This window comes from Gopherus evgoodei, chromosome 8 (assembly GCF_007399415.2).
Source record: "Gopherus evgoodei ecotype Sinaloan lineage chromosome 8, rGopEvg1_v1.p, whole genome shotgun sequence".
Taxonomy (NCBI): Eukaryota; Metazoa; Chordata; order Testudines; family Testudinidae; genus Gopherus; species Gopherus evgoodei.
Genome location: NC_044329.1, coordinates 45198361 through 45221986, shown reverse-complemented (window position 1 = coordinate 45221986; position 23626 = coordinate 45198361). Strand labels below are relative to the sequence as shown.

At 46.5% G+C, this 23626-nt stretch overlaps 1 protein-coding gene across 1 annotated transcript in view; it reads left to right on the top strand.

Annotated features, from left to right (window-relative positions):
* TEDC1 (tubulin epsilon and delta complex 1) overlaps positions 1-23626 on the top strand; it is a 186968-nt gene that overhangs the window by 113660 nt on the left and 49682 nt on the right. Inside the window, exon 6 of the mRNA XM_030573362.1 lies at positions 5195-5281. Coding sequence (XP_030429222.1) covers positions 5195-5281 — 87 coding nt within the window. The remainder of the gene's footprint in view (positions 1-5194; positions 5282-23626) is intronic.

Sequence of the window (23626 nt, the reverse complement as noted above, 5' to 3'; positions counted from 1 at the left end):
TCTCTGCCGCATGGCATTAGAAATCTTTTCAAAGGTTTTCTCATTTCGTCTACTGGACCGCAGTTCTGAAAGTACTGACTCTTCTCCCCATACAGATATCAGATCCAATAACTCCTGTGTGTTCCATGCTGGAGCTCTTTTCCTATTCTCAGGAGATTGCATTGTTATCTCTGCTGCTGAGAACTCCACGCTGGGCAGACAGGAAATGAAATTTAAAAGTTCCCGGGGCTTTTCCTGTGTACCTGGCCAGCAGTAGAGTTCCTTTACCTGTGCAGAGCGGCCACTGGTGCACTGTGGGATACCTCCCGGAGGCCATTAACTTCGGTTTCCGTCCACACTAGCATAAAATCGATTTTACAAAATCGATTTTAGGGTTACTCCTGTCATTTAGCTGGAGTACAGAAATCGATTTTAGAGCCCCTTAAAATTGATTTTCTGTACTCTGTAGTGTGGACAGTTACAGCTTTAAATCGATTTAAAGCTGTTTAAATCAATTTAAAGCTCTAGTCTGGACCTGGCCCATGACAGCTACAACTCCCTGGGCTACTTCCCCATGGCCTCCTCCAAACACCTTCTTTATCCTCACCACAGGACCTTCCTCCTGGTGTCTGATAATGCTTGTCCTCCTCAATCCTCCAGCAGTACACCCTCTCACTCTCAGCTCCTTGTGCCTCTTGCTCCCAGCTCCTCACACGTGAATCTCACTGACTAACTGGGAGGCTTTTAACTAGTTCCAGCCAGCCCTTGATTGGCTTCAGGTGTCCCAATCAATGTAGCTATCTCCACTGCCTTTTAGAAAGATCTTAACTGGCCCCAGGTGTCTTGATTAACCTGGTGCAACTGCCATTTGGTTACCGTGGCACCAGGGATTTGTGTAGCCTGGGACTAACATACCTGTTCCTCACTACTTTACTGTAGCCATCTGGCCTAGCCCCATCACAGAGGTCATCTAGTCCAACCCCCTGCTCAAAGTAAGACCAACCCCAACTAAATCATCCCAGCCAGGGCTTTGTCAAGCTGGGCCTTGAAAACCTCTAAGGATGGAGATTCCACCTTAGAGATTCTGCTTATATTATTATTCCCTCTAGTCTCTGTGCTGCAATAACCTCATAAACCTGCAAGAGCTGTGAAAAGGATAACAGAATCTTCCCACCCAGAAATAGTGACAACCATCTCAAGGGTTGGAAATTAACATTTTGGACGCTGCCAGTCGCCTGTCACTGACTGTTCCAGTGGGTTTGAATACCATCCCCCTAGGATTAGCTCTGTAATCATCTCATTACTGATTTATGGCGTAAACCGTCTAGCACAGAGTTGGTGGCTGTCACAGACACTTCAAATGTTGCAGCGCATTGGTGAAAAGTGAACAGTTGTCTCTGACCTGTGGTGAATTAAATGAATGCTTCCCATGTGCTAATTGAGTTGAATAAAATCAGTTAAAACAAGAGCATAAGAAAAGGAGTCACTTTTGTAGTTTCTTACATCACATGACTAATGGAAGAGTTTTTTAAAAAATACTACTTGTTCTTTACATTACAATTTTAAGTCCTAACTAGACCTGAAGACTGTAGGATTATGGAGGGAAATGGGGGAAATGAAAGCACACAAGCTAAGTATGTGACAGTTGAGCAATGGGGAGGGGAAGGGGTTAGTAGCCAGACTTATTAAGTTGCTTTGTTTTTACTTAACCTGTATTTAGTTCCACTGACTAACATGTTGGAGAAAGAAAGCCCTTGGTGAAGGCTCAGTGCTCTTGTTAAGGTGTGAGAGCTAATAACATACATCTTCTGAAATATCCATAGTTCCTTCAGCCAACTAGGAAAGATCGAAGCTGATGTGTGATATTTCTAAGGTTTTTTTTAACAAAAAGAAAAACCCAAATGAACAAAGATCCCTGCCCCCCCCAACCTTCAGCCCCACTTTAGCTGTCATACTGCAGCAAAAGGGGCAGAAGTCCAATTCACCTTCCCCCTCCCTCTTTGCAGGTCGCCTTTAACATCCCTGCTAATCCTGCAACTGGCCGTCACTGACAACAGTAAAGAGGTACACATCTCCCTATGTTGTTTCCATGAACAGTGTGTAACATGTTTTAGATCTAGCATTCAGTAATTTGTAGCAATTATTTTAACATAGTACCTTTCCTCTCCTCATTCTATCAGCTTCAGATTATTTCTGAGAGGTAAAATAGCAAAGCAAATAACTCCTGTTTTTGAATTCTCTTAGCCATTGCAGTACAAAGTAAGTAAAAGCCACAAAGCTGGCTGAAAACAGTTATGTCAACAGTAAGTAGATTGAATTAGAGCTCCGGTCTTGATCTTCATCTTTGAAATCATGACAGAAAAATGCTTTTGGAGTCTTCAAAAACTTGTCTGCGATGCCATAGTGCAGGTCAGCAACCTTTCAGAAGTAGTGTGCTGAGTCTTCATTTATTCACTTTAATTTAATGTTTCACGTGCCAGTAATACATTTTAACATTTTTAGAAGGTCTCTCTCTATAAGTCTATATTATATAACCAAACTATTGTTGTATGTAAAGTAAATAAGGTTTTTCAAATGTTTAAGAAGCTTCATTTAAAATTAAATTAAAATGCAGAGCCCCCTACACCGGTGGCCAGGACTCGCGCAGTGTGAGCACCACTGAAAATCAGCTTGCGTGCTGCCTTTGGCACACATGCCATAGGTTGTCTAATCCTGCCATAGTGGTATGGACTCATTCATTTTGAATAATGGCCTTTACCCTGATGCCTTTTTTCAATCACAAAGCTGGTGAGTGACTTTGGCACTTGCACATAATTTACTTATCTTTTGTTTATCTCCTGTTTTCCCATCAATCTTCTTCTGGCTAGAAGAGTTTTGGGAATCTCTTTGTTGTACCGTTGTATAACGAGCCATTCTTGCAGCTGAGACCACACCCTGCCTTTCTTCCCAAGGTGGTCTCAGCTTTCCACATTAACCAGGAGATCTTCCTCCCCGTCTTTTTCCCAATGCCCCATTCGTCCTGCAGGGAGCAACAGCTCCACTCGCTAGATGTCCGTTGGGCACCAGCATTTTATGTGGACAGGACCAAACCGTTCCGCAAGTCCTCCCAGCTATTCGTGGCAGTAGCGGACCGGGTCAAGGGGCTGCCGATTTCCTCGCAGAGGATATCTTCCTGGGTTACCTCCTGCATCAGGACATGTTATGACCTGGCCCACGTTCTGACGGGCCGTGTGACTGCTCACTCCACCAGAGCACAGGCATCATCGTTGGCTTTCCTTGCCCGCGTGCCAATCCAAGAGATTTGTAGGGCGGCGACCTGGTCATCGGTCCACACATTCGCTTCCCATTACGCCCTGGTTCAGCAGTCCAGAGATGATGCGGCCTTTGGCTCTGCAGTGCTCCAGGCCGCGACTTCTCACTCCGACCCCACCGCCTAGGTAAGGCTTGGGATTCACCTACCCGGAATGGATATGAGCAATCACTCGAAGAAGAAAAGACGGTTACTCACCGTTGTAACTGTTGTTCTTCGAGATGTATTGCTCATATCCATTCCACACCCGCCCTCCTTCCCCACTGTCGGAGTAGCCGGCAAGAAGGAACTGAGAAGTGGGTGGGCCGGCAGGGGTATATATCTAGTGCCATAGTGGCGCCACTCTAGGGGGCGACCTGCCGGCCCACTGGAGTTGCTAGGGTAAAAAGTTTCCGGCAAACGTGCACGCACGGCGCGCACACCTACCTGGAATGGATATGAGCAACACATCTCGAAGAACAACAGTTACAACGGTGAGTAACCATCTTTTCTTGGGATCTCTGTCTCCAACTTTGTATGTTCATCTTAACTTTCCAAAGGGATTGTTAATTTTGTGTGCCCAGCTTGAGCTACCATAGTAGCCCGATTTCCAGGGGGAAGGTTCACAGCAATTTCCACTCCTCTCTAAGCTTACCCAAGTTAGGTTACCCCTTTTGAAAATGCAGGGAATTACATACATATACAGTCTGAAACTGAGGGAAGAATCTGGTGATATTTATTTTCTCCCTCTCTAGGTATACACAATTTAAAAATCATTTGTAAAAAACCCTCACTTCTTGCATTGCCTACAAATAGGAGCTATGGTAGAGGAGCTCCTTGTGCAACAGGAGCAGTGAGGGAGATGATCTGGCTATACATAACATTTCAGAAAGAAGTCCTCCTTGTTAGTTACTATTTGTGGACACTGCAGGAGAAGTGAATGTTTCTAAATGATTTGGATAAGGAGCAGAGAGATGGGCTTGGCATCCTGAGATTCTGAGGTCATTCTGTGCATAGGAGCAGTGTGGAAAAAGGCACAGAGATGGGAGAAGTAGAAATAACTGGATGTCAGTGTTGACATGGTTTCTAGAATGGTGGAGTTGGAGGGGATGCAATAGGAGATCAGGTCCTAGAAGTTGTCTGGGACACAGCTAGGCATGACCTCAAAGAGAAGAGAAGGGATTGAAACTTGGTATGTTGGCCAGACTCAAAGAATAGTGGGGGACATGGTTTGACCCAAATGTGGGAGCGACCGCTTTAGCAGCAGTATGTGGAGTGTGGCTGAGCTGTGTTAATTTTGATATCTAAGAAGCACATGAGGTTTCAGGATCTACATGAGTAAAGACCTTTTTATATATGAGTTGTATTGTCTTGATCCCTTCAAACTGACATGTGAAGCCACGAACATGTATATGGGGATTATGGTTATTGTATGGCTGGGGACTGGAATGCATTATGAATGTGAGGAAAAGCTTTCCTTCAGTTCCACTCCATATTTGCATAGCTGGGATTTACATTGTTTCCCACTAAATAATGTGTAGTGCAAGCCCCAGTCATAGCAGCATATAGTCAAAAGGAAGAAATTGCTAGAGTATTGGACACCAGGACTCTGTTCCTCACTGTGTACCCCATTGCCTTCTGAAAGCAGCATTCCTGTTTGCAGTTAGAGTAGGGTGGGATGTATAGATCCAGAGAAGTTTATATATATTCTAAATCCTTGTATCTTTAGCAAACCAATATTCTACCTGTCAATGTCAATCTATAAGGTGACTATGATGAATGTGTACTACATAAGAAGTGTCACCTGGTATGTGATTGGGAAGCCTTCATTATTCAGACCAAACAGGCTTTAAAAATTGCACCTTATATGTTGCACAGATGACTAAATGGGACTTGATTTTCTTTTCTTTTTTTCCCCCTCCCCAGTTGTTGCAGTTACTGGAGTCTGAAACCTCTCGATTAGAAGCCTTTCTGGAATGGAAACAATTGGAACCAGTTTATTGGCACTGGATGGTAATGAATCAAACTAAATATTAAGGGTGCAGTTTTCTTACATCTGTCAAACAACTGGCTGCTCCTCAAACATCCTTCCCATATATGTGGAAAAGTGAATGTTGTCAACAACCTATACAACTTTCTTTTGAAGATGAGGCCAGTTAAATTAAAGGACTTATTCTTAGATCTCCCTCATCATTCTAGCCTCTGTTGTATGACTTACTCAGATAAGTTAAGAAACTGGACGGAAGAAAAGCTGAATTCAGGCATCTACAGTTATCACAAATGGAAATGCCTGATCTTTTATGTTTCAGAAAACATCAGTCACACATTTTGTTATAAATTAAATGGCTTGTCAGAAGAGGAACTTTAAGTTTTATTACATACTCAAAGACAACTAAATTTGTAAGCAGTTGAAATTTCAAACAACTTCATTTTTCCAGGCAGACAGTGTGTTGAAATTGCAGATTTCCCCTTGAACTGTGTTGAATGATCATAAGAAAATCAATAAGCCTTCCTCTGTGCATCTTATGATTCTATACATCTCACTTCTGTATTAAACTTTCACTCATTTACAGCTGCTGAAAATAATTCTTAACAAACAACAGTTTAACAAAATAAGTTTACAGAATTTGTAGAAGCAGGACCATTAATTGCCAGTGTATCTTGTTCTATACAGAGAGCAAAATAAAGGAGTAGAAAATCATCTAACCTGTTTTGAAAAATATTAAAAAACCTGCTAGCATTGTGTGTTGTCAGCAAAAGTGATTGTTTCCATAATCGCTGGTGCTTTACTTATCTCTATTATTGTGCTGCTCTGAAAAGTATCAGCATTAGGATGGGCAGAGAGCTAGAATCATACAAGCAAGTGTTCAGATCACACACATTGTAACTGCAGCTACTATGCAATTTTATCTACTCATTAGGGGCCTGCTGCTGTGAGGGGCTGACCTGGCTGTGGAGGGTACTGTGAACATCTTAGAATGAGCTCAGCACCTCTCTGAATAAGGTCCTGAATAAATACTGGCCAATAGTACATTGTTATTTGAGAATATAACTCACTATCTAATTGTAAATGCCTATTTTCTCTCAGTCTGTGGGATCAATTTCTGTTTTCTTTTCTTTCTGTTTTTGTTGTTCTTGAATGCTGTAGAACATACTAAAGAACCCAGATGTATTTTGACCCATGTTGTAACTATCTAGCAGAATTATCATAAGAACTGTTTATATTAGAAAAAGGTTGTCTGGTTCAGAAAACAAGTGCTTCTATGTTTCTTAATTCCATGCTACTGTGGTTTTTATTTGACCCCTCCATTTTCCCCTTAAGAAACAAGCCAAAGTTTCAGCTTGCTTCAGCTACTTTTCCTGCTGAATTTTCCCCATGTGTTTATCACTGCTTGCATGGGATACTTCTATCTGATTTCCTATTTACTCTTGTGTATAGTTTTCTCAACTTTTAGATTACATCCTCTAGTTTTTTAAATCATCATCAGGATAAAAATATATTTCTATTAACTATATCAATCCCTTTCATATTTTGGAGGCCACCTTTTACCAGTGAGCATAAACTCAGATTCCTTAACCTTTCTTTATCGTTGTTCCAACTAGTATAATCTGTGCTGTCAGCCCCTTTCTGTGAAGTGTGCAGAACTGCACCTGTTATCTCTATGGGGTCTACATACCTTAGGGCTAGGCTAACAGTCTCACTGCCTTGATTTATATTCGGTCCGTCTGCTCTTATAACTCTTTAGTTCTTTGAGATGATCTCTGCACATTCTTCTTCGAGTGATTGCTCATATCCATTCCAGTTAGGTGTGTGCGCCGCGCGTGCACATTCGTCGGAAAACTTTTACCCTAGCAACTCAGTGGGCCGGCAGGTCGCCCCCTAGAGTGGCGCCATCATGGCGCTTGATATATACCCCTGCCGGCCCACCCGCTCCTCAGTTCCTTCTTACCGCCCGTGTCGGTCGTTGGAACAGTGGAGCGCGGCTTAGCTGACCTCCAGTTCCCTAGCTACTCGTATTTTTCGTATATAGTTATGCAGTTATAATCCTTTTATATATATATATTTGTATAGTTATACGTTTTTCTTTGCTAACATAGTTAGTTTAGTAATTGTTAGCGGGGTTCAGGAACTAGCCCCTTCCATGAACCTGGTGCCGGAGCCCATGCACGGCTCACCGGGTTATAAAATGGGCTCGGCCTGCCAGAAGCCGATGCTCAAGGGAGATCCACACGACTCCTGTTTGAAGTGCCTCAGGGAATCACACTTGACAGCTAAGTGCCCCATTTGCAAGGCTTTTAAGCCGAGAACAAAAAGGAGCGGGACTTTCACTTACCCCTCCACCTTGGGCGCCGAGCGATGATCAAGCGGCTGGCAGAAGCGCCTCCTCGGCACCGGACCCCGCCGGTACTGCCACGGCCTTTCGGCACCGGCCGTCGCCGGCACCGAAGTCGACTCGGCACCGCTGCCTTCCTCCGAGGTCGAGAAAGCCTACGATTCCTGCTGGTGCCTGACAGCTCCCCGGCACGCGCCGTGGTTGAGCCCCCTGCTCCTGCTGCTTCCGTGCCAACGGCACCGCAGCCAGAGAGCTCGTCTAAGTCGGATCGCCCGGCACCGACACCTGCTGAGGCACCGACGATGTCGGCACCATCGATCCCGGTCCCACAAGGGCCGTAGAATCCGGTGCCTGACGGCTCCCCGGCACGCGCCGTGGTTGAGCTACTGCTCCTGCTGCTTCCGTGCCAGCGGCACCGCAGCCAGAGAGCTCGTCTAAGTCGGATCGCCCGGCACCGACACCTACTGCGGCACCGACGACGTCGGCACCGTCGATCCCGGTCCCACAAGGGCCGTAGAATCCGGTGCCTGACGGCTCCCCGGCACGCGCCGTGGTTGAGCTACTGCTCCTGCTGCTTCCGTGCCAACGGCACCGCAGCCAGAGAGCTCGTCTAAGTCGGGTTGCCCGGCACCGACACCTCGGAGGCACCGACATCGTCGGCACCGTCGATTCCGGTCCCACAAGGGCCGTCGAATCCGGTGCCAGACGGCTCCCCGGCACGCGCCGTGGTTGAGCTTATTGCTCCTGCTGCTTCCGTGTCGACGGCACCGCAGCCAGACAGCTCATCTAACTCGGATCGCCCGGCACCGACACCTACAGAAGCTCTGACGACCTCGGTACCGTCGATCCCGGTCCCACGAGGGCCGTCGAATCCGGTGCCTGACAGCTCCCCAGTATGCACTGTGGTTGAGCCTGCTGTTCCCTCCACGTCGGAGACATTACCAGCGGCGAGGGATCTCATTGCCATGACAGAGTCGATGCTGCCTGACCCCGGCACCGCCGGTGCGGGTAATACAGTCTCTTCATGTGACCGTCCTCTGTCAGCACAGCAGAGCGGCACCGTTCATGATCACGGTCCCGCAGACACTCCAGGTCCTGTCGGCACGCCCGACACCACTTGCAGTCCCGGTGCTGTTTTCCTCATCGGTACTGGTCACACTCGCTGCACCGGTCAGTATCCCGTTCGCCGACCCGCTATCGGCACCGTTCCGACTCCCGGCTCTGCGACAGGTACCTTGACTCCTGTAGCCTCTCCCCGAGCCTCGAGATCTCGGTCGACCTCCCGGCACCGTTCTGGTTGCGGGTCTGGATCTCATTCCAGGTACCGGTACGCCTCCCGGTGCCGGTCCCCGGTGCTGAGTTGGGCAAGGTCCGATAGAGTCAGAGACTCTGCCTGTGCCTTCTTTAAGTACCTCCATGGTCATCCGGACACGCATCCGTGTCATCCCACATGCGCAGATCTTATGCTCAGGACCACGATTCTGATATGATGGCCAGCGGGCGCCAGCCCCGAAACCGAAAGAGGCTTGGCGAATGAACCTGCTTGGCCGCCAGGTGTACTCTGCAGAGGCCCTGCAGCTCTGGGTAGCAAAGCTACAAGCCTTGCTTAGCTGCGATAATTGTAGCACCTGGGTGAAGGTAGTTTAGTTTATGGAGTTTCTCCCTCAAAGCTCCCGCCAAGAGTTCGCTGCCGTCTTGGAGGACGGGGGAAAAAGGTACCCAGAGCGTCCCTCCAGGCCTCGTTGGACGCAGCAGACTCTGCAGCCAGGACTCTGGCCTTTGGTGTCACCATGAGGACATCTCATGGCTTCAGGTTTCAAACCTCCGGCCAGAGCTGCAGTAGGCCATTCAGGATTTACCCTTTGTTGGTACAGGCCTCTTCGCGGCAAGGACAGCCCCAGGCTGCGAAGCCTGATGGACAATAGGGTCCTAATGCGCTCTCTCAGCATGCATATGCCAGCGACCAAATGGAGGCCTTTTCTGTCCCCAGCCGCCATACTCTGTGCCTAGCCAGAGACAGGACTTTGGCAAACAGCGAGGCCAAGGTGGTCGCAGACGAACGTCAGGACCCCTAAAGAGCCAGGGTCAAGGTCCCTCGCAATTACCACTGGGACCAAAGACGAACCTTCCAAGGTGCGCCTGAGGGCGGTGTACCAGTCACAGGCCGGGATCCCAATCCCGCTTTCTCCTGGCGTGGCCCCAGTTAATTTCAGATCACTGGGTCCTGCGCACGGTGGAGCATAGGTACCACCTCTAATTTGTTCCAGCCCTGTCCCCCTTCAGCGGACGAAAGGGGCAAGGGGTTTTACTCCCGTTATGCCCTAGTCCCCCACTCGAACGCAGGTCTCAGACCTTCCTAGTCCTGCACGGACTCAACCGGTTTAGGATAAGGTTGAAGTTCCGCACGGTATCCCTGGGAACCATTATTCCATCCTTGCCTCCTGGGGGCTACTATGCCGCCCTGGATATGAAGGACGCGTACTTTCGCAACGCCATCTTCCCTCCGCACGGGAGATACCTCCGCTTTCTAGCCAACTGTCAGTACTTCTGGTTTACGGCCATAGTCGCCGCCTACCTTCGCTGATGTCGGATATGCGTTTTTCCGTATCTGGATGATTCGCTTATCCGAGGAGACTCTGAGACACAAACCGCTCAGCGCGTGGGCATCGTCACGGTCTTATTCACGGGTCAAGGCCTGATGATTACTATAGAGCAATCCACTCTGGTTCCCACGCAGAGGTTGGACTTCCTAGGGGCTATCCTGGTCTCCTACCTAGCCGGAGCCTGCTTATCACAACTGCGGTTTTAGGCGATGGCAACAATCATCTGAGGTCTGCAGGCTTTCCCAACGACCTCGGCTCGTACTTGTCTCAGTCTCCTGGGTCCATGGTTGCCCGCAAGTTTGTAACCAAACACGCCAAGCTCCGCCTCCGTCCTCTCCAAGTCCGGCTCACCTCGGCGTACCACCCGGACAGGGAGCCAATGGTCATGGTAGTCACCGTTCCCTCGAGCACCTTAGGCTCCCTAGAGTGGTGGCTAACTCCCTCCCTGGTGTGGGCAGGGATGCGGTTTCATCCGCCCCAGCCCTCACTGCCCCTGACGACGGACGCGTCATCTCTCTGCTCGAGTGCTCATGGTCACCTCCGAGCTTAAGGCCTTTGGTCTTCTCGGGAGCTGGCATTCCACATCAATGCCCCAAAAATGAGAGTAGTCCGCCTGGCGTGCCAGGGGTTCCAGCGGCAGCTGCGAGGCCATTGTATCTCGGTGTTTACAGCCAACACAATGGCCATGTGCTTCATGAATATCCAGGGAGGGACATGGTCCTCCCCCCACTTTTGTCGGGAGGCCATCCATTCCCGGGACTTTTGCATGGCCCACTCGATGGAGCTGGTGACGTCCTTTCTCCCAGGCGTTCGGAACGTCTTGGCGCTTTGACTCAGCAGGTCTTTCCTGTCTTACGAGTGATCACTCTGCCCCATGTGAGGCATTCTGCTTTCCAGAAGTGGAGATGTTTCCTCACATAGTCCTGTTCGCTCACCGCGAGAGCAGAAAATGCCAGATGTTCTGCTCCTTACAAGGTCTCTCCTCGGGATCGATCTTGGACGCATTCGTGGTGCCGGGGAAAGGCCAACTCCATTATGCTTTCCCACTGTTCCCACTGGTTCATTAGGTCCTGCTCAAACTCCGCAGGGGCAGAGCGCGCATCATCATGATCACTCCAGAGTGGTCCAGGCAGCACTGATATACCACGTTGCTCGGCCTGTCAATAACAGACCCAATTACCCTGCCACCCCACCCAGACCTCATCACTCAGGGCAACAACAGGCTTCGTCACTCGGACCTGCAGCCTCTTCGCCTCACGGTGTGGCTGCTGCGTAACTGAGCCGGGGTGACAGGAAGCCTTCCACCTGGTCAACGTACCGGGCCAGGTGGAAGCGTTTCTTCTACAGCTGCAATACGCTCGATCTTGCTCCTGCTGAGGTCTCGATCCCCTCTATTTGGCCTGCCTCTGGCCTTCAGTGGCAGGACCTGGCGGTATCATCGCTGAGGATACACTCAGCAGCTATCTCTACCTTCCAGCCAGGCTAAGGTGGACGTTCCGTGTTCTCACGCTCTATGGGTTCGAGGTCCCTCAAGGGCTGGAGCACTTGCACCCCCGGGGGCGCCGCCCAGCCCCAACCTGGGACCTCAACCTAGTTTTAACCAGACTTATGTCTCCCCCAGTCGAGCTGTTCACGACTGGCCCTCTGCTATACCTGTCTTGGACGACATCTTTCCTCGTAGCTGTTACATCGGCCAGACGGGTCTCCAAGCTCAGAGCTCTTACGGTGGTTCCGCCGTACACTAGGTTTCACAAAGACAAGGTGCAGTTATGACCGCACCCGGCTTTCCTCCCTAAGGTGGTTTCGGCCTTTCATGTTACCCACAGCTCAACGCAATGGGCACAACCTTTGCACTCCTTGAACATCTGTGGAGTGCTCGCATTTATATTGCGCTGACAGAACCATTTCGTAAGGTGCCCCAGCTCTGTCACGGTAGCGGGCCAAAGGGAGGGCTTGCTTGTTTTCCTCTCAGAGGATCTCATCTTGGGTGATGGCGGACGTCCGCACTTGTTATGATTTGGCTCATATTTCCCCAAGCCACATCACCGTGCATTCTACCAGGGCTCAGGCTTCATCTGCCGCCTTGCTGGCTCGTGTTCCTTCCCACGAGATCTGTCGCGCACCTCCATTGGTCCTCGGTCCATACCTTTGCTTCGCAGTATGCCCTGGTTCAACGGTCAAGAGATGCGGTAGCCTCTGGCTCAGCAGTTTTCATTCTGCCACATTTCACTCCGACCCCACCGCCTACGTAAGGCTTGGGATTCACCTAACTGGAATGGATATGAGCAATCACTCGAAGAAGAAAAGACGGTTACTCACCTTTGTAACTGTTGTTCTTCGAGATGTGTTGCTCATATCCATTCCACACCCGCCCTCCTTCCCCACTGTCGGAGTAGCCGGCAAGAAGGAACTGAGGAGCGGGTGGGCCGGCAGGGGTATATATCAAGCGCCATGATGGCGCCACTCTAGGGGGCGACCTGCCGGCCCACTGAGTTGCTAGGGTAAAAGTTTTCCGACGAATGTGCACGCGCGGCGCACACACCTAACTGGAATGGATATGAGCAACACATCTCGAAGAACAACAGTTACAAAGGTGAGTAACCGTCTTTTCCCACTGTGAGGATGTACAGAGGTCATCTCCAAGAACTCCAGTTACAGGTGAGTAACCTTCCTTTTCGGATTTCTCCTTTTTACTGTGACTGTGTGCTGAGCTGATGGACTGAATGGTTCCCTCACAGTAACCTACAGCTCTTCTGATCGCTGTGGGGAATGGTAATTACATTTAGTTCAGATTCCCCGGGCTGCTTCCTTACTCCCAGATTATTTAATATTTTTACAATGAATGCTTCTGCTCTCTGGTCATCTAGACCAGCCAAGTCTCTTGGATTCTGGCTGTCACATTCCTCTTTCCTTTCTCTGTCTCCAGGCTTTATCTCATCTACCAACTTGAAGACCTTATTTTCAGAATCCTTGAACTCTCAAGCATAGAGGCAGAAGCTCTATGAGAAAGGTCTGGAGTACACTCCATTTCAACAAAAAATATATTCTATTCTCTTTGTCTCTTGCTTTTGTACAGTTTTCTACCCAGCCCCTCACACCCTTCAACTTACCGTTTCAGGTTTATTTATCTTTCCAATGTAACCAGTCATTAGCAGATTTATATATTGAGCTCACCAGCATACTCTAAGCATGTGAAGTCCAGGACATCACTGAGACTGTGGTCCCAGTTAATGACTGGAGTGCAGGAGGTAAGTTTCTTCTTGTCCTCATCAGTATCACCTCTGTCTTGCCAGTGTCCAGCGTTCAGCAACTGCTCTCAGTCCAGATGCTGTTTTTGGCCAGGCACTGAGAGAACTGGAGGGGGCAAATGCAAACAGCATGCCAGATAAAACGATCAGCCAGCGTGTAACGGCTATGTCATATTCCAGAGGAACATCTACAGAATCTTGGAGGACAAGAGAAGTTATCCACCAGAACAACCACTGTTGTCTTGGTTTTGTGCCCTGGCCTGAAACATTGAGAAGGATCTAGGATGCTGGCAACTGGTAGATCAAATTGAAAAGTCAGTTCTTTGCCAACTTCTCAGACAGCTTTCTCAAAAACAGTGGAAAATGTTTTGTGATATTGCTGGGGTTGCATGTTAGTATCCTAAGTGTTGGCTGGAGTGATAGATTCCCTTCTTCACAGGAGATGTTGACTATCCCTGTAATCAGGAATACTAGATGTTTTCAACCCTTTCATTGGCCAGGACTGGCCTGCATTAGAGTGGCAGGTGGTAGCCTGGACTGTGTTTTGACTTCAGGAACATCTTATTGTCTGAGTGGGATGAATTCTTAGAAGTAGGGTGATGTTGGGCCAGTGCTCATCTTGCTGTACTTAGTGTCCCGAAAGTCTGTCCTGATGCAAGGGATCTTTGAGAAATGGTTTGATAGTTCCTTGCAGCACAGTGAGCATGGCTGAGTTCTGTGAGCAGATGGAAGCAGTCTGTGAGTTACGGGACTGTGACAGAAGAGAAGTTGGTCTCTTTCCATTTTTAATGGTAATGACAAACGTTTGTAAGAATTCCTTGTGCTGAAGACTCTCTGTGACAGGTAGTATTCTGTGTTTGCCTTCATCAATGTTTGAGCCTGCTTTCGTCCTGATTTTTCCATGAGAACCATGCAAGTCCAAGGAGGAATGTCCTTCCTTTGCAGAGCATTGATAGCAGAAGTCCGAGCCTGGTTGTCATGCCTTAGTAATTCTTATGCCCCTTGGCTTCTAAATTCAGTAGAGCTCTCTGAGGAAACATGTGGAATTTGGCAGGGTCCAGATTAGGATTTAGGTAGGATATCCTAAATTGTTGTAGTGGGCCTAACAGAAATGCAACGTGATGATTTTCACAAATGGAAATTTACATAAATTTGCGTGTAGTCTAAGCAAAGGTTGTACATGTATGAAACATCAAACACATTCTTGGGTGTCGTAAAATAAGAATAGAAGGCTTAGAATGGGAAGAGGAGTTGGAGGAGTAGTTCTAATGAAACAAGTGTATTTTTTAATCATTATAGAGCACAATTTTGAGAAGTGCAGTCAGGAAAGTAACTGAAATACTTTCCTCATGGATTGTATTTTTTAAATGGACATCCTACCTAATTGTCAATTACTGAGGGACAATCCTAACTCATTGATTTATTTTGCTTTCCACAACCAAATCTCTGTACAACTTTTCATGAGTGATGTACCGGAGTAGTTGGATTCTGATATCTAAACTGTATTATTAAATCTGTTCATCAACATTTGGATTATTGCTGATTATGTACTCTATGTATCATATGACTTTTAAAAACAAACTTTGTATTTGTGGATAATCTAAGCACTATACCCCAGAGCAGTCTGGGGCAGAGGGGGGCAAGTGGGGCAATTTTCCCCAGGCCTTGCAGGGGCCCCCATGAGAGTTTTTCAGGGCCCCTGGAGCAGGGTCCTTCACTCGCACTGGGGTCCCGGAAAACTCTCGCGAGGCCCGGGGCTCTGGAGCTTCTTCCGCTCCGGGTCTTTGGCGGCAATTTGGTGGCAGAGGGTCCTTCCGTTCTGCTACCCGCCTCCGAAGTGCCAGGTCTTCAGCGGCAGTTTGGCGGCAAGGGGTCCTTCCGCTCCGGGACCCACCGCCGAAGTGCCGGATCTTGGGTGGCAATTCCCCGCCCCCGAAAACTCCAGACCCCTGAATCCTCTGGACGGCCCTGCTATACCCAAATGTGCAGAGACTCGTTTCTCAACCTATGTATTATATAATTTTTTTTACATGAGGAATTAAACAAGTTAGTGAACATGGAGGAGTGGGAGGAGGAAGTGTTATAACTCACAAGTGTGGAAGAAGATTGGAGCATTTTGAAAAGCACTATGATCAAGGGGCAACAGACTTAACTTCCCCAGAAATGGAGAATTCTTGGAATAAGTGACCACGTAGGGTATGTCTACGCTGCAGTTAGACACCTGTGGCTGGCCTGTGTCAGCTAACTCTGGCTCATGGGGCTCAGCATTAAAGGACTGTTTAATTGCTGTGTAGACATTTGGGCTGGGGCTGCAGTCCAAGCTTTGAGACTCTCCCACCTCACAGGTCAAGCCCAAACATCTACACCTCAGTTGAACAACCCCTTAGCCCAGTCCTGCTGGCATGGGCCAGCCATGGGTTTTTAATTGACATACCCTCTTGCAGGGCTGCTCAAAGTCGTGAACCTAGAAATGAAGAAAGGGGGAGGGAACTAAATGAGACTATGTAGTGTCAATTAAGGCTTGTAGGGGGCAAGGAAAGGGCAACAAAATGTATTAATGCTGCCAAAGGCTTTAAGAATGGCTGTTAGAAATCTGTCAGTATAAAAATGCTACAGGGGAACTAGGCTTATTCGTTAGTGAGGGAGATTAAATTAATTAGGTTTCTAAAATAGCTCTGCTACTGAATGCTTTCTAAAATTCTAGTATGAAAAATGGGGGATGGGTGGACTATAGGATTTGGATAATTCGACATGAGAAATGAGGAGCTGTTGATAAAAAATGTTAAATTTGGGAAGGGAGGCTGTAAAAAAAGTAATTTTATGTAAATCAGCATGTTTACATTACTTAAAATTTGACTGAACAAAATTTGACTGGCTTAGAATTTTGCGTTAAATATTTGAACTTCCAATCTTTGGGAAAAATGGTAATGTGTGATTGTGTAATTAAAGACCATATCAAACAAATAGGTCTTATCACTAAATCAAAGATGGAAATTATGAAAATTAATGTACCTACTGATGATTTTATATACTTGGAAGGACAAGCCTTGAAAACTGTTAATAAATTTAATTATATGGGTATTGTAATTCGTGATACTGGTGACAGCATAGGTGAAGCAAGTTCTGTATTTAAAAAACTTAACACAGGATAAAAGTCCAATATGATTAGCAAAAGCGCCAAACTTAAAATCTTTAAAGCTATGTCCTAAACATACTTCAACATGGAGTAGAGTCCTGGAAAAATAAGTCAAACCAGCTCAAACTTAACAGCTTTCAATGTAAGTGTCTGCATAGAATATTCAAAGTAAAAGGGATTGATAAAATAAGTAATGAAGAAGCACTAGAATGGGCATCGTTACCTACAATAATACAAGAAGGGTGTAAGGAAGGCCAAAACATAACTGGAGTTGCAGTTAGCAAGAGATGTGAGGTAACAAGAAGGGTTTCTACAGGTATGTTAGTAACAAGAATTGCCTCCTGCTTTGGACCCCCCACTACAGAAAGGATGTGGACAAATCGGAGAGTCCAGCAGAGGACAACGAAAATTATCAGGGGATTGGGACACATGACTTACAAAGAGAGGCTGAGGAAACTGGGCTTGTTTAGTCTACAGAAGAGAAGAGTGAGGAGGGGATTTGATAGCCGCCTTCAACTACCTGAAGGGGGGTTCCAAAGAGGATGGAGCTCAGCTGTTCTCAGTGGTGGCAGATGACAGAACAAGGAGCAATGCTCTCAAGTTGCAGTGGGGGAGGTCTAGGTTGGATATTAGGAAACGCTATATCACTAGGAGGGTGGTGAAGCACTGGAATGGGTTACCTAGGGAGAATCATAGAATATCAGGGTTGGAAGGGACCTCAGGAGATCATCTAGTCCAAACATCTGCTCACAGCAGGACCTAATCCCCAACTAAATGATCCCAGCCAGGGCTTTGTCAAGCCTGACCTTAAAAACTTCTAAGGAAGGAGATTCCACTACCTCCCTGGCTAACTCATTCCAGTGCTTCACCACTCTCCTAGTGAAAAAGTTTTTCCTAATATCCAATGTGGTCAAGGTGGTGGAATCTCCATCCTTAGAGGTTTTTAAGACCCGGCTTGGTAAAGCCCTGGCTGGGATCATTTAGTTGGTGTTGGTCCTGCTTTGAGCAGTGGGTTGGACTAGATGACCTCCTGGGGTCTCGTCCAAACCTAATCTATGATTCTAAGTGGTCCAGAATAAGAGCTGGACATATTTGGCACATCTTTTAAGAATGCCAGATTATAGGCTACCTAAAAAATTATTTCTTTGGTGACCTCAATGCAAGAGATGGATAGGCCAGCCTATGGCACTGGTGTGCAAACTTTTCCAGTCGCACCCTCTCTTATCCTTAACAGAGTTTGTCTGTGCCCTGCCTCCATTACTGGACAACCAAGCCTTCCTCAGCAGTGGGCTGCTTCTATCTTGCAGCCAGGCTGCGTTGGTAGGGCAGGGACAATACCTGGCCTCTGCCTCTCCTTCCTCAGGTTTTCAGGGTGGGGGAAGTTATGTGCGATGGTCTCTGGGGGTGGAGCCAGCACTGGAAGTAGAGGCTGCTGGGATGGAAATCAGTGTGGCACACTGACCCACAGGCTGGGTTACATGGGGGGAGGGATAGCTCAGTGGTTTGAGCATTGGCCTCCTAAACCCAGGGTTGTGAGTTCAATCCTTGAGGGGGCCATTTAAGGATCTGGGGCAAAGAAAAAACCAAAAAAAAACCTGTCAGGGACAGTACTTGGTCCTGTTAGTGAAGGCAGGAGACTGGACTCAATTACCTTTCAAGGTCCCTTCCAATTTTATGAGATAGGTATATCTCCATATATATATTTATATCTCCACTGAGGTGAGAAAGGGGGGGATGAAGATGGTGCTCCCTCCCTGGCCCCATGGGGGCTGGCCAGGGCCCCGCTGTGCAGGGCTGGCACCAGCTGCCTAGCATTGATGCTCGCCCTCTGAAAGTTCCTCTGCTGCGTCGGATGTCATGCTCCACAGTTTGCCCACCACTGCCCTAGAGCACACTCTGTAGCACATTAATGGCTGAAGCAGCATCATTATGTCTGAATATAAAAGACCTGGAAAAACGAGCCCAGGTTTCATTGATGGATCTTAGCAACCTGGCTGGTGCTAATTGGGTTCAAGAGTTACTGAGATGTTTCTAATCTCCATATAGCAGGTCTGAAGGGCTCACCCACAAGCCTCTCTCTAATCTGTCCATCCTTCATAGAATACAGTACTAATCCCTAAAGTATCTTCATGCTCCACACAGCAAAACACAAGGCATATAAGATCCAAATGGGCTCTGCTGCTGACTTGCTGGAGACCTGTTGCTCTGAAATGATTAAGCCTCTCACACTTTTCATTTCCTCTGGCTTCAGCAGCTGAGTTTTTACATTTCTGTAACAAAATAGTTGTGCAGTGAACTCCTCTATGTGCATGCATACTGACTGCATTCATTTTCAGTGTGTAGCTAGCTAGCAGCTTGGAGAATTTTTCACTGCCACATCTCAGCTCTTCGTTTTCACATATTTGTAATGTTGTTTTAAAATAACTTTTAAAATGTAATGAAGCAGATATTATTACAAAATACAGATATTAGTAAGATATTATTGGACAGCATTCCTAAAAGTAGTTATTAATGACTATTTCCATGTCAACTTGGAAAATTCAGATTTCAATCACTTTTGAGTTAAATATCAAAGGACAAATGGGGTCTTTTTTAAAGAACAGGACAAATAACCTTTTTTTTTTTTTAAAACCCTTTCAGCACTTAAAAATGCCTGAAAGGATTTTTGCTCTCAAACAGAGACCAAGCGTGGAAAACTTCAACTCTAAAATTTTAATGTAAATATCCTTTCATAGTCTGTATAGCCTTGTCACACCTATGGTACAGTACAGGCACCTCATTTCAAATGTTTGCAGCTTTTCTGCAGTTGGTTTGTCAGTACTCTTGTTTCACAATTGTCACCTTTTTTTAAAGAGTGCTACACTGGTAGAGTGTTCTCAGCATTCAGGTACTTCAACCTTCCTCCAGCTGAGGTTGCACAGTTTGCAAAGGAGCATGACCGTGCCTCTTTCGCCATGTTTTAACAGTTCAGGTGGTATACTGTCTGGACCAGGTGCCTTGTTGTTTTTCAGAGACATGACTGTGGCTTCAGTTTCTGCCTCCACTATATGTTCTTCGCTGTTGTCTTTGCAGTTGATGGTCTCAGGGGAAAGTTGGGTCCATTTAACTTTTCATGTTCAGTAGCTGATGAAAATATTCTTTTGATCTTTATCTACTATATCTTACGTGTTAACTTGATTGATAAGTAATCTAACTTCCTGAAAAAGTCCTCTTATGTTCCTTTTTTGAAAGTGTTTTTCAAGCTGTTAGCCTCTTCTCTGAAGCCATTCAGTTGTAGTCTTTTGGAGCATTTATTTTTAGTTCCTTGTTGAGCTTTCTGCATTTGTTTTTCTACTGAGGGTAGTCTTCAGTTTTCAGATGTTCTTGATATGCTTCTGTTTTTTCTTCGTGATAGGTTTTTGGGTTTGCAGAGATTGAGTCCGGTGGCACCTTAGAGGTTGAGTGGATTTCCTCCTAGCAGATCTTGCTGGTGGGTCAAAACTGGCAGGGCCAACACCATGGTACCTTAAGTGGGAGTGGAGGATCAGACTAGGCCAAAATTCCAATGTCCTACTCCAGTCTTCTCATGGGGCAACATGGGCCCCTTCAATGAGTAACTAATAGGAGGGGCTGCTTCACCTTGAGGTGGCTGGGAGTCTAGGTACTCTCTGAAGCCAAGAAACTGACAAAATGAGCAAAAAGCAAAACAACATCCATACTGGTTCAGATGACGCCCAGCCTAAAAAAGTCCATGCCAGCAGTTTGGGAACTTTGGCGGTTGTGAAAAGTTTGCTAGGAAAGAACAGCTTGCACAGTACCAAAATGAATGTACATTGGAACATGGAATTTGATAATACAATATGAACCAACATGGCTACAACTACACTGCAAAGCAGGAATGTTAATTGGTGAACTTGAAACTAGAGCTCCATCCTCTTCCATAGACATTCTCAGTATTTGTGAACCACACTGGACAGGAAGTAGTGAATTCTCCATAAAGCATTGTAAAATAATTTATCCTGAAAAGATACACTGTTCACAGAGAAGGCATTTGTCACATTTTGGCAGGCAAAATGAGAGGCTGTGTCACGACCTGCCCCTCAACCATGGGTGCCTCACAATGCTTTCCTGCTGTAGTTCCTAACCTGGGCCACTCACGAATAGTCTGAGAGCATGCAGGTCACTTCCTGAATATATGCATATAACCACAGACCCGGTCCAGCAACTGTGACCCCATCAGCCTATCAGCAACTCTCCAGTCACACTCTGGCTTCCACCACTCTTGGTTACTGCCTGCAGAGTGATCCCAACACACAACCAATCCCGAATTTCCCCAAAATGTGTATTCTGCATTGCCCCACCCTCTCCTAGGCAGTTCAGATATTAAAAGTCCATTGCCCCAGTAAAGGGCCAATATTCAACAGTTTACTTCTTTAGCTGGAGTTACCAAACAGATCAGTTTAAACACAATAATGGATTAGTTTAGATTAAAAATAAAATAAGTTTATTTAATTACAACGAGAGAGATTTTAAGTGAGTACAAGTATAAGGTATTAAAGTCAGGAATGGTTACAAGAAAAATAAAGATAAGACGACTTCTAGTAGCTAAAACTTAAGAAGCTAGAATTGGTTCAAGGTAAAAATCCTTACCTCAGGTTCCCAGCAAAAGGGCCGACCTGTTCTGAGGTCAGGATTCCTCTCCCCCGAAAGTCAAAGGGCTGGTTCCTTCATCTTCTAGGGTGCACGAGAGAGAGAGAGAGAGAGCTCTTTATGTTTTCTGCTCCTTTCTTTTATAGTTCAGTGAACCTTTGAAATGGATTTTTCTGAGGGCTACCCCTCAAAACAAAGTTTATTCAAACAGTAAAAATGGTGACATGGAGTCTAGAGGTGAAGAAGGCTCCATGTTCTTTCTTTTCACCTGTATTTGCTTAAATGCAAATTTGTCTGGTCTCCTGCCAACTCCTCTCCCCGCTGCCTTGAGGGCCATGTTTACTGCATATATGTAAATTGAGATAAACAGACATGCCTTGGTTTATGATAGATCCAGGGCCGGCTTTACACCTTGCGAACCCCTAAACATCCCTGGGTGGCTGGGCAGCTACGGGGACCCCAGCTCCACATTGTCCTCCACCCCTGAGCCCATAGGGACTCAGAGCTCTGGGGGTCCTGCTCCTGCTGTCTCATGGCAGCCAGGAGCGCCGAGCCACCGTAGGCAGTGGGGTTACCCTGCCACTTCTAACTTTTAGACACCCCACCACACAGCCCCAGCAACACAACTGCCCAGTGCTCTGTCTAGATCTCGCTCTGCGCAGTACCCCAACACACACAGACCTCCCCCACTGACCAGAGCCCACCCACAACCTTCCCTAAAGACCCACTCTTCCGCACCCTTCTGCCCCCTATCCAGACTCACCTGCCCCATTGGGAGATGACTGTGTCCGCTGGGCTGAACTGGCAGCATGGTCGGGGGCCGGTCAGGGATCGCCATGACTCTTTGGGAGAGCGACACGATCAGCCAGGCTGGAGCAGGAGCAGAGCCTGCCCAGGCTGGGCTCCCTCAGGACCCACTTGCCCAGCAGGGCCCCCTGCGTTGGACTGCTCTGAGTTCTTCCCCTGCCACAGGAGACTGCTTCGCCTTCCCTGCTTCCAGTAACACTTGAGCCTGGCTGCATGGGGCCGTCCCCCTCAGCTGGCCCTGCCCCCTGCCGGACCCAGGAGCAGCAAACTTTGAATTTTTACAGGTTTCAGAGTAGCAGCCATGTTAGTTTGTATCCACAAAAAGAACAGGAGTACTCTTGGCACCTTAGAGACTAACAAATTTATTTCATCATAAGCTTTTGTGGGCTACAGCTCACTTCTTCAGATGCATAGAATGGAACACACAGACAGGAGATATTTATACATACGGAGAACATGAAAAGATGAAAGTATGCATTCTATGCATCTGAAGAAGTGAGCTGTAGTCCATGAAAGCTTATGTTGAAATAAATTTGTTAGTCTCTAAGGTGCCACAAGTACTTCTGTTCTTTTTTTGAATTTTTAGGCACCCCTAAAACACCAGCGTCTCTAAGCATGAGTCTACTGTGACTAATTGGAAATCTGGCCTGGATAGACCTGTTTAACAACTTTTGCTGAGTCAGGCTTGTGTGTATTTGAACATGTGCTAATTACATCATATAGGGGGATTTCATAATTTTACATGTAATGTTGCTACATACATTTCACCATGCTGTTATTGACCAGTGAGTTATTAGTTTTTAAATGATACCTCACAAGACATATGTTGTACAAAGATTATTACAGTAGTGTGAAGGGTGTGAATACAGGGGTGCTTTTGGTCAGAGTTGCTTTATATTATCAGAAAAAAACTTACAACTTTTTGAAGAGCTGTAGGTTCATGTTTTCACACATAAGGAGCATTAAACTACTGGGGAAAGATGATCCTGTGACTATAAAACACCTGCAACATATGCAGAAGACAGTGCCATAAATGAGTTTTACACTGACCTTCAAGCAGACATTTCATGAACCCCATCTAGAGGTTGTTTCTTCATAATGGGGGACTTTAATGCCAAGTTTGGGAGTGATAACACTGATGGGGAGAATATCAAGGGAAAAGGAATAGAATTAAGAAATGAGTAAAATGATAGATTGCTTCAGTTTTGCGCTATCAACAATTTCTTTACAACAAACTAGGGCTGACAATTAATCACAGTTAACTCACTCGATTAACTCAAAACAATTGTGATTAAAATAATCACAATTAATCACACTTATAACAATAGAATACCAATTGAAATTTGTTCCGTATGTTTGGATGTTTTTCTACATTTTCAATATTGATTTCAATTACAAAATACAAAGTGCACAGTGCTCACTTTATTATTATTTTTCATTACAAATATATGCACAGTAAAAATGATAAACAAAAGAAATACTATTTTTCAGTTCACCTCATACAAGTGCTGAAGTGCAATCTCTTAATCATGAAAGTGTAACTGACAAATGCAAATTTTTTTTGGTTACATAACTTCACTCAAAACAAAACAGTGTAAAAC